Below are 15,302 nucleotides of genomic sequence, written 5' to 3'. Positions count from 1 at the left end.
CTCTGTATATTCATCACCATAATTATAGGGATAGTTTTCCTTAACACACCCCCTCAAGCTGGAGAGGGAATGAATGTGGACTCCCAGCTTGTCGCGAAGGAAAGTGAACGCTTGTTTGGGCAACGGTTTTGTAAAAATATCTGCTGGTTGAGAGGATGAAGGAATGTATCGTGTAATAAGAGTACCCACAACAACCTTTTCACAAACAAAATGATAGTCAAGCTCGATATGTTTAGATCGAGCATGAAACATTGGATTGACGGACATATGAAGTGCACTAATATAGTCACAAAATAACTGAGGAGGTTAACGAAGTGCTATACCAATGTCTCTGAGCAAAAATGTTAACCAAGTGATTTCTCCGAACTAGATCGAGCAACCGTCGGTTGCTTCTTTGAACACCATGAAACACAGTTTGCACCAAAGAAGACACAAAACCCCGTAGTACTTCTCCTTGTAATTGGACATCCAGCCCAGTCGACATCGCTAGAACCATACAAAGATGAAGAACTTTGAGAAAGATAACATAGCCCAAAATGTTGAGTTCCTTTAAGATACTGTAGGATTCGCTTAACTGCCTTTATGTGAACTAAAGTTGGATTGTTAAAATGCTGACATACCCGATTGACTACATGAATAATGTCGGGTCTTGTGAAGGTCAAGTATTGCAAAGCACCAACGATGCTACGATAAACAGTGGTATCAATTTGATCGACATTAGAATAGGCTGACTTTTCTTTAATGATCATCGGTGTAGCTATGGGAGAGCTGTCAAGCATTTTTGTTCGAGTAAAAAGATCATGTATATACTTCTTCTGAGATAGAAAAATACCACTAGAGAAAGGCCGAATTTCCACACCAAGAAAATAAAGAAGTGAACCGAGATCCTTAATTACAAATTCATGACCAAGTTGAGTAAGTAAATTTGTAATGAATGTGTCATTGTTACCAGCAACAAAAATGTCATCTACATAGATAAGTAGGATAGTAGTGAAATTGTTGTCACGGTAAATAAAGAGTGAAGAATCAGCCTTGCTGCAATAGAACCCAAGGTGGAGCAAAAATTATGAGAGACGGTCAAACCAAGCACGGGGTGTTTGCTTCAAACCGTATAAGGACTTTTTGAGTAAATAAACATGATCAGGAAAATTTGGATTTTGGAACCTTAGCGGTTGCTCTATGTATATCGTTTCCTTAAGATGACTGTGCAAAAAAGTGTTCTTGACATCAAGTTATCGCATACTCCAGTTAAAGGAAAGAGATAAAGCCATGACAAGTCGAATAGTAGTTGGCTTAACTGCTGGGCTGCAAGTTTCGTTATAGTCGACTCCGGATACTTGAGTAAAACCTCGTGCGATGAGCCGAGCCTTGAAACAATTGATGGAACCATCCTCTCAATACTTTATACGATACACCCATTTTGATCCGACGATATTGATATCGGAAAGTCGGGGAACTAGTTCCCAAGTGTGATTGTCATGGAGAGCTTGAAGTTCGTCTTCCATTGCCGTCACCCATCATGAATCTTTGATAGCCATTTTTAAATTTTTAGGCTCGGATGGGGACACATGATCAGAGGTGGTGGTGAGCGCATAGTCATTGAGATAAACAGGTGGTCGTCGGATTCTTTTTGGATGTGAGATGATGACAACTGGACTATCTTGCATTACTTCACTATGAGTGTCCGGTAAGCCGTCAGAAAAGACATCTCGGTTTGTGATGGGAAGTGCCGAGACACCAGTTGATGATGCGGCAATGACTGGCTCTGAATTTTCATGTAGACTTTGTTGATTTGCAGGAGATGAAGAGTTATCATTAACGTGATTTGCAGCAACGACTGGCTCCAAATCTTCACGTAGACTTGGCTGATTTGCAGGAGATGAAGACTCCAAAATTTCAGCAATATTTTCTGTAAAATTTTGATTTGAACCTGTAACACAATTTTTGTTACAACAATCTAGTGAATTTAAGGATGCCGAAGCTTCCTTATTTGTCTCAATCAACTGGTCCGATTGGTGAGAGAGATCTTGCATAAAAGTTACCTTCTTTGTAGAGTTAAATAATTCATCAAAATAAGGAAACTCAAACAAAATCAGTTGTGAAGAGGAAGGAGCATCACATAGAGCTTTGTAAGGAAAATTTTCTTCATAAAAAACGACATGCCGGGATATGTAAAATCTCTTTGTTTTGGGCTCTAGGCAGCGATAACCTTTATGTATGGGACTGTAGCCAATGAAAACGCATGGATACGTTTTCTTAGTAAATTTATTACCACCATGAGATTGTAGTAATGGAAAACATCGACACCCAAGCACCCACAAGCCACTGTAATCAGGATGTCATTTGTAAAGTTTATGATGAGGACTGTCATTCTGTAAAATAAGAGATGGTAATCTGTTAATGAGATATACTGCAGAAAGAAAAACATCAACCCAAAGCGATAAAGGCAAATTTGCATGAAACAACATTGTTAAGCCTGTTTCGACAATATGTCGATGCTTCCGTTCCGCTATTCCATTTTGCTCAGGAGTTCCTAGACAAGAGATATGCATTTCAATCCCACAATTTTTTATAAGATCAAGGAAATCATTTGAATTAAATTCACCACCACCGTCGCACTGAAAAATCTTAATCCGTCGATTAAATTGGTTCTCTACTAGCCTTTAAAATTTGAGAAAACAATCAAGGAATTCTGATTTTCTTCGCAAAGGATATAACCATGTGAACCTCGATTAATCATCCACAAAAATTGCATAGAAACGAAACCGTTGATTTGAAGCCAAAGGGGCAGGTCCCCAAAGATCACAGTGAATTTTCTCAAGAGGGAAATTTAAAATTCTATTTGAAAAATGAAAAGGCAATTTACACCTCTTTCCCATTTGACAACTAACACATATGGAAGGTTTAGAAATCCAATGGGTAACATCAATAACTTTTTTTTCCTTTAACAAAGACAAAATCTTTGAATTCGGGTGTCCGAGTCGTTAATGCTAAAGGGTTGCAGATGATCCATTTTTCCTTATTGCACTAAGAACCTCTTGAGGAATCCAATCTAAAGCATAGAGTTGACCTTTCTTACACCCCCTCACTATTGTCCTTTGATTTCGATCCTTCACAACAAAGTCAGAAGTAGTGAATTCAAAAGTACACAGATTATCTGAAGTAAACTTTCCAACTGACAATAGATTCTTTTTCAAATTAGGGACCACAAGCACATCCTTTAAATTTAATTGTCCTTTATGTATATTAACACAAATATCACCAGTATGAGATATAGGTAAACTATTTCTGTCTCTGACATAAATCACATCACTTCCATTATACGGTTTTATGTAAGAGAGTTTACCTGCATCATTTGTCATGTGCGAATTTGCTCCGGAATCAACATAGAATGACTGATCATTTGAATCATTAATAGCGAGGGCAACAAGCGCTTGAAGAAAATCTTCAGGTTGATATGAGTAATCAAACCTATGCCAACAATCAATAGCCAAATGATTTGGTCTTCCGCAAATTTGACAAGAAACTTTATCATTACTTTCAGCATTGTGATGAGCGCTGGAAAGTGCGCATTTAAAGCCCTTAAGTTTAGGCATTCTAGAACATTTATCTATCTTATTTTCCCGCTTTAGATTGATTTCGTGTTATTTCCATTTTCAGGTACTTATCCCTAAAATAAGCTAACTCAGCTAAATAAGAGCATAAATGAAGCAATTTTGAGATAAATCAAAGAAATGAGCAAAGTGGGAGCAAAAGGAAGAAAATGGTGGAAATTCAACAAGTTCGATCAATCAGGGAATTTCTTCGATCGATCCAACATTGATCGATTTTAGCACTTCAAGATGGATCCAAGCTATTTTGTCCTTATCCAAAGATCCCACAAAGTTCGATCGATCCAACTTTCTTTCGATCGATCGAAAAGATTCCATCTTATCCAATTGTACCACAACGCCTACCACTTTTGTCTCTTTCCCAAAAAATATCTCCAAAATATCTCAGATTTGTCTTTATCCAAAAAGGCGTCGCCATAATGGATTCCAGCCTTAGTTCGATAGATCTCAGCCATGTTCAATCGATCGAACTTCCCCAAGTGCGCAAAAAGACAAAAATCCAGCTCATTGAAAGCTATCTTATAGCTAATCATTGGAGGAATGTTGGAGTGCGAGCCCAGACCATTAGGGTGACATTTTAACCTACCTATATAAGGAATAAGAGGCACCTTTTTGGAGGGAGGAAAGAAGAGACTTAGAGGCTATTCTTAATAAGGAAGAAAAAAAAAAGAGAGGAAGTTAGAGACAAAAGCTTGGAGTTCTTCCATCCACCAAGAAGAGAAGCAATTTCTTCCATAGAGTTAGCCCTTGAGGGTTGGAGGACACCATCCATGAGTGGCTAAACATCCTTTTGGGGCTAGAGTTAGCCCTAAGCATGCTTTCTATATCTTGATTTATGTATTTTTTAAGGGATTTATGTTGTAATACATGTTTTGACATTTTTATGTTGTAATATATAAGGAATAAGAGGCACCTTTTTGGAGGGAGGAAAGAAGAGACTTAGAGGCTATTCTTAATAAGGAAGAAAAAAAAAAGAGAGGAAGTTAGAGACAAAAGCTTGGAGTTCTTCCATCCACCAAGAAGAGAAGCAATTTCTTCCATAGAGTTAGCCCTTGAGGGTTGGAGGACACCATCCATGAGTGGCTAAACATCCTTTTGGGGCTAGAGTTAGCCCTAAGCATGCTTTCTATATCTTGATTTATGTATTTTTTAAGGGATTTATGTTGTAATACATGTTTTGACATTTTTATATACATAAATCTTGTTTATTTAATGATTTGTGTGGTTTAATGCTTCCAATTGATCATTTCATTCCATCCATATGTCTATGTATGCTAAAATAGATGTTCATGTATTTGTCTCTATTTCTTGTGTTATTGATGCATGTCTATGTGTATTGATGTTATAGATCTAGAGATTGTCAAGACATAGTGCTTAATGGAATGCTCTTGTGGTTTATTTGATGGTTCATACTCATTTCTTGATGAATTATGCCTCTTCCTTAGTTTAATTAGTTTAATTTCATGTCATTAGCTTAATTGTAGTGTAGTTGTAGTTTAGATGTTTAATGGGAGGACAATCCATACTTGATGTTCCATACTTTTTGAATGCAAGTAGCATATGTCTCTAACCTTGTGATGTGTTTGGATTGTGAGCTTAAAGAAATGATTAATGGCTTAGTTTGATATATTTTGCTATCCATTATGTTGCTTAGACAATATATGCTTAATTGGTTATCCATGCTTGTTGAAACAACCACACACACACTATTATTGCAATATATGTTTTCCCCTTCATTAATCATTCATTAAAGGTGTAGAAAAGCTATGCTTAATGGTGACCTCTAAACCCCAAGATCTCTCTCTCTCTCTCTCTCTTTTATTCTCTCTATTGCATCTTATTGTTTACTTCAATTTAAATTGCACATTAATATAATTCAATCACCAACCAATCTTTTGATCACTCGACCTACTAACCCTAATCTTGTTTCAACAACCTTGTACGACCCACCAATCCCTTGGGATGATCCCTACTTGCCCTATCTATATTTTGTAGTTAGAGGTAGTAGTGGCAATTATAAATGTAAAACTTGGCCATTCTCATCTTAGCACACTTTTCAAGCGTTGGTCCCACGACACATCAAGTTTTTGGCACCGTTACTGGGGATTGATTAAAGGCAACGTCGTATTTGTGGAATCAATTAGGAATTAGTACTCTTTTGATCATGTTTTTACTTTATTTTCATTTTCATTTTGGTTACTTATTGTGTTGGTTCTTGTTTAACTAGATGCATTGAGTTAGAAGGTGAGCAAATGAGCATTCCAAGCAAAGGAGCATTCCAAGCAAAGGAGCTAAGCAAAGCAAGGAAAAAGCTAAAATCTAAAAAATTTTGTAAAGCTAAAATTGGAAAATGAATTGAAGTGCTAAAGGACCCTTTGTGAGCTCTTTCTTAACTCAATCTCTAGTTAAATCGTCGGCCGGCGTGGTGGCTTGTATTTCAATTCTTAGATAAATCGTGAGCCCGCATGGAGGCAATTTTATTGTTCTTTGCATATTGTTAATAGCATGGAATCATTGGTATGTGGTGGAAGTTTGTTATTGATTGATTTGTTACGAATGTGAAGTTTGTTTGTTCATTGTTTGTCGCTTGTTGTGTCTTGCTTGTGCATGCATAGTCGTAGGTCATTAAATCCTACTTTTGTCCCTCTTAATTTGAATCTTGGATCCATTATTCATACACCTAGGGGAAGGGGTAATTTTAATCATTCTACTTCTACAATGGAAGTACATAATGAAGACCATGTAGAGGACCTTGGTCACATAAACCAACAAGGTATCCTTCACCCCAATGTGCATTATGAAAACATGCAAGTACCATTAGGCATGCCAAGGCCATTCATTCACCAACCACAACAATAAGGCCAAGTTCCGTTGGGAATGCCACAGCCAATGTTTGTTCCACAACCTTCCATAGTCCAAGGTAATCAAGGTGCTTATGTTGCACCGCCAGTTGCTAATCCACCTCTTGCATTAAGAGATCACTATGTGCCTAATGAATATAATGCACCCACATGCATTCAATTGCCACCATTTAGAGCATACCACTATGAAATCAAACCACAAACCATTCAAATGCTTCCTAATTATCATGGACTTCCAAGTGAAGAACCTTACAAGCATTTGGATGAGTTTCTTAAAGTATGTTCCACCGTGAGATACACGGACATTCCAGAAGAGGTCTTAAGGTTTAAACTTTTTCCATTCACCCTCAAAGACAAGGCAAAATATTGGTTCAACAATCTTAGGCCTTTTTCAATAACTTCTTGGGCAGAAATGCAACAAGAGTTCTTGAAGAAGTACTATCCGGTTTCTAAGACCAATGCCATAAGAACTTCAATTAGGGAATTTTCACATGGGAATGGGGAAACATTTCATGAGGCATGGGAATGATTCAATGAATTGCTTAGGAAGTATCCACATCATGACATGCCCAAATGGCAATTAGTTCAATATTTCTTTGAAAGTCTATCAGACAATTATAAAGGCATGGTTGATGCTTCCATGTGTGACTCTTACATTGATAGGCATGAGGATGATGTGTGGCGTCTTTATGAGAGCATGAGTGAAAATTCTTTGTATCGAACTTTATCTTCGAAGAATGGTAGAAATTCTAGTGGAAGGAAGAGTGTCGGCTTACATCAAATCAACCACTCTAATGAAATTACTGCCGAGATGAAATCATTATCTTAAAGGTTTGATCAATTCTTGATCAACCAAAACTCGGTGAATCAAGTATCTTCCTTCCCCAACCATTCTCATCATGCATCTAATGAGACATGTATGACTTGTTCAAGTGTTTTACATTTTACTTCCAATTGTCCCCATGGACATGTGCAAAGTGAGCATCATGAACAAGTCCATGCAGCTTTTGTTAATCAAGGGAACAATCATTATGGCAATCACTATAACTCTAGTTGGAGGAATCATCTAAATTTCTCTTGAAAAAGCCAAGGGGATGGCTCAAACCCTTCCCAAGGTGGTTTTCAAGGGAAGTACATTCCACCTCCAATGCAAAGCCAAGGATCCCAAGGATATAAACAATACCAATCACAAGGAAACCAATTCTCAAATTCTCATTTTCCCAATCAATCATATTCTCAAGGAAATGTTAGGAGTCCCGCTTTTGAAGAGAAAATCTTAACCGCTTTAGGCACTCTAGAGGCGAACACACAATTGTTTTATTCTCACTCTCAATCAATTGCAAAGCTAAAAACCCAAGTAGGGCAAATAGCTAGCACTTTAAATGCGAGAGAGAAAGGAAAAATGCTTTTGAATGCCCCACCAAAGCAACAATGTGTTGTGGAGACTCATTCCTCATCGGAAGGTCACACAATAGAGCATGTCAATGCGATAACTACCTCGAGAAGTGGGAAGATTGTGGACAACCAAGTGGGTATGTCCAATGAAGAGAGTGAACCGGTGCAACCACAAGTTGACACCCGTCCCGTTTCATATCATATTCCTCATTCATTGCATATGCATGATCTTTCAAATGAGAATGTATTGAAAAGTGATTTTAAAAGTGATAATGAAAAAAAAGATTTGCAACATGATTTCAAAACTTCTTGTGTTGAAGAGACTTCAAAGAAAAATTCTGAAAAGGTTTTTGAACCAAAAGCTCCATTTTCGGATACCTTAAAAGGATCCATTTCAAATGACAAGCAAAAGGCCAAAGCAATTGAAATTATGAATATGTTTAGGCAAGTGAAAGTCAATCTTCTGCTTTTGGATGCAATCAAGCAAATTCCAGCTTATGCCAAGTTGTTAAAAGACTTATGCACCCAAAAGAGGAAGAACAAAAGCCAAGCACCTAGAAAAGTGGTCTTAACCGAGCAAGTAAGCTCAATTTTGCAACATAACACTCTTCCAAAGTTTAAGAACCCCGGTTGACCTACCACTTCATGCATCATTGGTGATCATATCATTAATCGGGGCTCTTCTAGACTTAGGATCAAGTGTTAACCTTTTTCTATACTCAGTGTATGTCAAATTAGGCTTAGGAGACTTGAAACCGACGTTGATGGTTTTGCAACTTGCCGACCGATCAATCAAAAAGCCTAGGGGTATCATTGAGGACGTATTGATCAAGATTGATAAATTCTTCTTTCCCGTTGATTTCGTTGTCATTGACACGGAACCGGTTCCAAATCCTAAGAGCCAAATTCCCGTTATCCTTGGCCATTCCTTCTTGGCAACCGCAAATGCCAACATTAATTATCAGACGGGGATAATGAAGATTTCATTTGGCCACATGAAGGTAAAGTTGAATATCTTTAATCCAACCCCCAATTCATTTGACAAGCATGAAGAAGTGAATGTTATAGAGAAATGTCATAACCATGAATGTGAAGGAATAGAGTCTTTGCTTGAAACCAAAATTTCAAAAAGTTCATCTTCAACCTTGAAACCAAAAAAAGTTGTTTCAAAGTTTTATTTTGAAAGGGCATGGAAGCCCAAAGATCATTTTGACCAAGGACCAAAAATTTCTTTTAAGCTTAATCCAACAAGTTCTTTTGGGAACCGTTTGTTGGGTAGAGTTCAAAGTACTTATCACCCTGTTAAGGAGGGGATGCACTACAAGATGTTTAATGATGAGCGCTGAAAAGTGCGTATTTAAACCCCTTAAGCTTAGGCATTCTAGTACATTTATCTATCTTACTTTACCGTTTTAGATTGATTTCATATTATTTCCTTTTTCAGGCACTTATCCCAAAAATAAGCTAACTCAGCCAAATAAGAGCTTAATTGAAGCAATTCTGGGATTAAACAAAGAAAGGAGCAAAGTAGAGAAAGAAGGAAGCAAATGAAGCCAAAGGTGACAAGCAGCAAAGTTTGATCGATCCAAGTTCAAGGTTCGATCGATCGAACAATGATCGATCTCAGCACTTCAAGATAGATCTAAGCCTTAACCCAAAAGCATAAAGTTCCAAAAGTTCGATCGATCCAACACCATCCTTCGATCGATCGAACACTTTTGTCCTTATTCAAATGATTGATCCTATCCACAGTTGTACCACCCACTAACCACTTTTGTCCTTTTCCCATAAATATCTCCCAAAAGTATCTCGAATTTTTCTTTTTCCAAAAAGCTCAGCTAGTTGGATCAATCCAGCCTAAGTTCAATCGATCTCACTTACTTTCGATCGATCCAAGTTTAAGGTTCGATCGATCAAACTTCCTCCAGTGCGAAAAAGTTAAAATTCCATCTCATTGATAGTTGTCCTTTATCCAATCATTAGGGAATATTGTGTGCACGACCCCAGCTCATTTTGAGTGTCATTTTGACCTACCTCTATAAGGATAAGGATTGCTTTTTACAAGGGGAGCCAACATTATTTCATATCATCTCTTGGAGAGTAAGCTTAGAGGAGGAGGAGGCTAGAGACACCATTGCAGTTCTTTATCAACAAAGAGGAGATTTCAATCATGGAATTAGCCCTTGAGGGTTGGAGCATCATCACCATGAGTGGCTAGACAACCTCTTAGGGCTAGAGTTAGCCCCAATTATACTTTCTATATCTTAATCTTCTGTGTTATTGAGGGATTAGTGTTATAATTGATGTTTTGACACTTTGATATATATAGATCTTGTTTATTCAATAATTTATGTAGTTTAATGCTTCCAATTGATCATTTCATTCTATCCATATGTCTATGTATGCTAGAATAGATGTTCATGTGCTTGTCTCTAGATTTTGTGTTATTGATGCATGTCTATGTGTATTGATGCTATAGATTTAGAGATTGTCAAAACATAGTGCTTAAAGGAATGCTTTTGTTATTCTCTTGATGGTTCATTCTTATCTCTTGATGGATTGTGCCTCTCCCTTAGTTTATTTTCATACTAGTAGTGTAGTTGTAGTGTAGTGTTAAATGGGAGGACAATCTATACTTGTTGTTTGATAATCCAAGCTTTTGAATGCAATTAGCATATGTCTCTATCCTTGTGTTGTATTTGGATTGTGAGCTTAATGAAAGGATTAATGACTTGTTTTGATTTATTGTGCCTTTCACATGTTGTTTAAACAATATATGCTTCATTGCTTAGATATATTGTGCTTTTCACATGATGTTTAGACAATACATGCTTAACTAATTATCCTTGCTTGTTAAATCAACCAAACACACACACACCAATATTGCAACACACTATTTGCCCTCATTAATCACTTGTCAATGGTGTAGAAATGCATTACTTGGTGGTGATCTCTAAACCCCAAGATCTCTCTCTCTTACTTACTCTTAATTGCATTCTTTTGTTATCACTTAGTTTAATTTAGTTGCTCTTTAATCAACCAACCAACCAATTGTTTGATCATTCGACCTACTAGCCCTAATTATGATTCCACGACTTTGCTCGATCCCTATAATCCCTTGGGACGATCCCTTCTCACTCATACTACATAGTATAGGTGTTAAGCGGTTTATAAATTTAAGTATAGTGCCCACTTGACTCTAATTTCCAAACTCAAAGTGTTGTGCATTATTTTGTGCACATGCACGGGGCGAGCACCATTTGATCCGGGCTAAAAGAGCCCAACGTCTTGCTAGAGACGTTAAAGACTAGTGCATTTCGTAGGGTGTCACAACCCTATTCCTCCTTCATTTCTATCTTAAATTTTATTTCTTGCGAAGTCTAGATATTTGCTTTGAGTTCATATGCATTGCTAGGACTTGTGATTAGGATTGGATACACTTTAATGTTGAAAATGAGCATTTTGCAAAAGTTCGATCGATCTCCGAGGAGGTTCGATGGATCGAACTCCATACCTGCATCCAATCACCTCTTTGTCCAATCGATCTTAGAAAACCTGCATATTTTAGCTCTTTGTCATATCGATCAGAAGTACTTTGATCGATCTAGACTCATCTTGGATCAATCTGCAGTGTTCAACACTTAGAAAATTTTTGAACTCAGAAAACCTGCATATTTTACCTCTGTGTCAGATCGATTGAACATGTCTGCTTGTTTTTGCCAGATCGAGCTCAACTCTTTTTAACTTTGACTTTGACTTTCGTTTATTTTCTTTTTATTTTATTTTTGAAAAACTTTAAAATATATATATATATATATAATAATATTTTTTTCAATTTTTCATTTTTATTTTTATTTTTATTTTTATTTTTATTTTTATTTATTTTCAAACAAAATCCAAAAACATTTTCGATTTTTAATTTTTAATTTCTAAATTTTAATTTTCCAAAATTCAAAAATAGTTTTAATTTTTAAATTTTATTTTTAATTCAGAAAAATCAAAAAAAAAAAATTCAAAAATAATTCTGTCTTTTAAGAAAAGAGATCGATATCAGTCAAATAGATCTAAGTTTTCAGTTCGATCGATCGAACTGGTACGAGAATGTTTTTAAAAATCAACTCTAGGGTTAGAAGATCGATTTCAAAGATCGATCTCAAACCCTAGGAGCCCTTCGCCGCTGCAACCCAACTTTTCTTCATCTTCGGCGAGTGCTCCGGCAAGCATCCCAAGCGTCGATTCTCTCTCCATCTCATCCTGAATCGCGGATTTCACATACCTTTCGTATCTCATCTTCTCTCTCAATTTTAGGTAAGATCCGAGATCTCTTCCTTCGATTCAAGCTTATTTTCGTGCATCTATGCTTTGATGTTAGATCTAGGATGTTGTCATGCTTGATTATAGCCATTGATGAGATTTAAAGCTTTATATATATGTGTATATATATGTATATATATATGTTTTATATTTTTGTTTTTAATTTTTAATTTTGGGGGTCACGGGCCTAATCAAGTGACCATGTTTGTTGATTTGTTGTGTTGTGGGCCCCACAAACTTATTTGGGTGCCCTCGTGCCTTCCACGTCACAGATCTGTGATGGTTTGCATCAATTGCAGAATTCGATCGATCGAACTTTTTCTCAGATCGATCTGATACTCAATCCAACTTAATTCCAGATCGATCGAACTTGCATGGATCTCATATTTTTATGATCGATCAAACTTCACAGATCTGCATCACACACTTCAGCATCATCTCTTGTGTTCCATACTATCTCCTACATGCTCAATGCCTGTGTTTTCCATATTGGATGCATTTCGTACTTATACTATCTAGCATGCTTCACATCATGTCACTTATTCCTTGTCACTTGCATAGATTCATGTTCTTTATTTGTTTTGTCTATCTTATTTGACATAAATAATTTTATAAACTGTGCTTTAATTCTTTATACCGGCATTGACTTCCTTTTTGAGTATTCTTTTCTTTTGCAGGCCATGACTCGATTCAAGACCGTTGCCAAGCGGCAACATGGCCCGCAGAGGAGAGTCAGGCAGAGGAGAGAGGAGCCAGGAGAGCCCTCTCACATTCAGGAGGAGCCAGTAGAGCCTACTACACCTCAGTCTCCATCTTCTGACAGCAAATTGCACTCCTCTGCTCGTGCATCATCTTCTCCTCAGGCTGAGGCTGAGCACATACCATCTCCATCACCACCACCAGCTCAACTAGCCCAGGACTTAGACCGTCCATTGCCGAGATACTCATGCCTTTCAGTGGCGCATGAGTTAGTTTTTGATATAGACTTCTTCTCCCGGTATAGTCTGACCCGACCTGCATACGATAACATTGACCGCAGGGGCATTTCAACCATTCTAGCCCCTGTCACATACCCAGTTTACCCGAGGCTTGTCCGAATGTTCTTCCAGAATCTCCGACCCGCCCCGAGTAATTTGGAAGAGCTATACACTACCGTGGATGGCCATCCTATCAGTATTACTGTGGACACTTTATCTAGATCTTGCCGATGTCCACATCTCTGCGCGCCCGATCTCCAGGATACTTATCCTACTCTATGGAGGCCATCATATGCATTTATGGCCGAGGCACTTACAGGCCATTACAGTGAGGGTGACACATTTGCTACTTGTACCTATCTGCCCGATAATCTGTGGTTCTTCGATTCGGTTTTGTACCGAAATGTATTCATGGCCGGCCACAAGATATAGAGGCGTGGTGACTTTCTGACAGCTCTTTATGCATTCTACATAGGGTGCTAGCTTTCCATTCCAGCACTGATATAGAGCGTCATAATGAAGCTCTATTCAGACCATATCAGCAAGGCTAAGCCCAAACGGGCTAAGTTTCTTCCATTTGGCCATCTCATTACACAGATTTTGCGAGACCAGCGCTATCCCTTCCAGCCACGGGAACGTACTGAGTCTGGGGCCTGTTCATTTGAGAAGCAGGACTGGAATAAGACATACAATGCCCTTATCAAAAGTCTTCCAGATGACGCTGTGACAGTAGCTGAGGAAGATGAGGAGGCGGAGATGGCAGTAGAGGCAGACGCACCAGCAACAGCGGACAATCCAACAGTCAATCCGGCTGCCATACATCTAGATATAGACTTGGAGCAGTATCCTGCAGAGGACCCAGAGCATCAATCTCCGGCAGGGTCGCCCATTCATGATGAAGAGCAGGCTCAGGATCATCATTCTCTTGATCCAGTGGTACCTGAGGCTCCAGCACAAACACCCAGCTTTGGAGAGCGTCTTCAAGCTTTAGAGGATGGCATGGTTTCCATCCGGGCTGACATTGCTTCACTCGGTATAGATGTCATAGCCGCATTGCGAGACCTATCCAGAGACATCCGCAGAGCACGCCCTACCCGTCCTACCTCCTCCACTTGATCTTTCTATCATTCTTCTTTCTCTTATATATCTGTGATATCTGCATACTTTTGATACTGTTATATTATTTTTGCAGCCAGTCTGTTGGCCTTGATACTGGATGTACATTACTGCTATTCATTTTCTCTATGCCTGATTCTGTTTTGTTTTGGATGTCATGTTGTATATTGATATATCTGTTTGACTCCATCTATCAGGTGCATCCCAGTGACTTCAGTAAGAGAGTACTGCCCGAATTTATTAGGACCACCCTTATACCTCTCTCTCTATCTTCAGTTACTTTTCCATTTACACTTGCATGTCCACTGTGCACTATTATTATCCCTTTTGTTATCTGATGAGTTTTATCTAAGTGCCAAATTTTCAGGACCACAGTTAATCCCAAGTTTAGGAGGGCTATGCCACCTACCTTGGATACTTCTGTCCCGGCCATTCTTTGCCTTAGTTGCACTAGTATACTCTTTCCTTTTGTTCTCTTTGCACATTGAGGACATTGTGCCATTTAAGTTTGGGGGTAATAGTATGTTTTGCAGTGTTTGTTTTAAATTCAAAATTTTGAGCATGACTTGTGTATTTAAGGGATTTTCTATGATTGGTCCATAGCTAGTTATGGTTTTGATCTTTTGAGGACTATATTGCTTAAAATTTAAAATTGCTTGACTTGAGAGTCCAATACTCCTTGTAGGCCTTATGGATGCCATTTAGGAGTAAATTTTTTGAAAGATTGATATCTTGCTTACACTTGTGGTCCACATCATCCTGATTTTGTGATTGTTTTGAGATTCATTCTAGGATTCTACACTAGCACAGGCGCACACTAGCATTCATTTATGGGGTACATGCTTTGTTGATTATTAAATTGGTTATATCCCAATTGAGTTAGTAGTGCATTGAAAGCTTTCATTCTTGATAAAAGTGGATAACAAATCCTTTTCATTGAGTAGCCGAGATTCTAGCCTCGTCAAGCACTGAATTTCTCACGCCGAAAGGTAGAGGGCCCAAACTCTAGTTTAATAATTGACAAAAAA

General features: G+C 38.0%; 1 protein-coding gene and 1 pseudogene across 1 annotated transcript; both read right to left on the bottom strand.

Moving 5' to 3' along the window:
- Positions 1 to 344: 344 nt before the first annotated feature.
- Positions 345 to 1,505, bottom strand: LOC132272494 (uncharacterized mitochondrial protein AtMg00810-like). Its single transcript, XM_059773633.1, has 2 exons — positions 1,402 to 1,505; positions 345 to 1,035 (listed from the first exon to the last, which is right to left on the bottom strand). Exons 1-2 carry the CDS (start codon positions 1,503 to 1,505, stop codon positions 345 to 347), a joined length of 795 nt encoding a protein of 264 aa, XP_059629616.1.
- Positions 1,506 to 6,940: 5,435 nt separating this feature from the next.
- Positions 6,941 to 7,039, bottom strand: LOC132275594 (small nucleolar RNA R71; annotated as a pseudogene).
- Positions 7,040 to 15,302: the final 8,263 nt, after the last annotated feature.

Source organism: Cornus florida, unplaced genomic scaffold, assembly GCF_030987335.1.
Source record: "Cornus florida cultivar Cherokee Brave unplaced genomic scaffold, ASM3098733v1 CherokeeBrave_3.0.0_Hap2_Chr09, whole genome shotgun sequence".
NCBI classification, from domain to species: domain Eukaryota; kingdom Viridiplantae; phylum Streptophyta; class Magnoliopsida; order Cornales; family Cornaceae; genus Cornus; species Cornus florida.
Note: the sequence above shows the minus strand (reverse complement) of the source record. Positions and strands in the feature narration are given on the sequence as shown.

Excerpts from the sequence above, each read along its gene's own strand:
- LOC132272494 (XM_059773633.1), bottom strand. The coding sequence starts at position 1,505 with ATGGAAGACGAACTTCAAGCTCTCCATGACAATCACACTTGGGAACTA. Across the intron at positions 1,036-1,401 it reads AAATGGGTGTATCGTATAAA|CAAGGCTGATTCTTCACTCT; the intron begins GTATTGAGAGGA and ends GTTCTATTGCAG.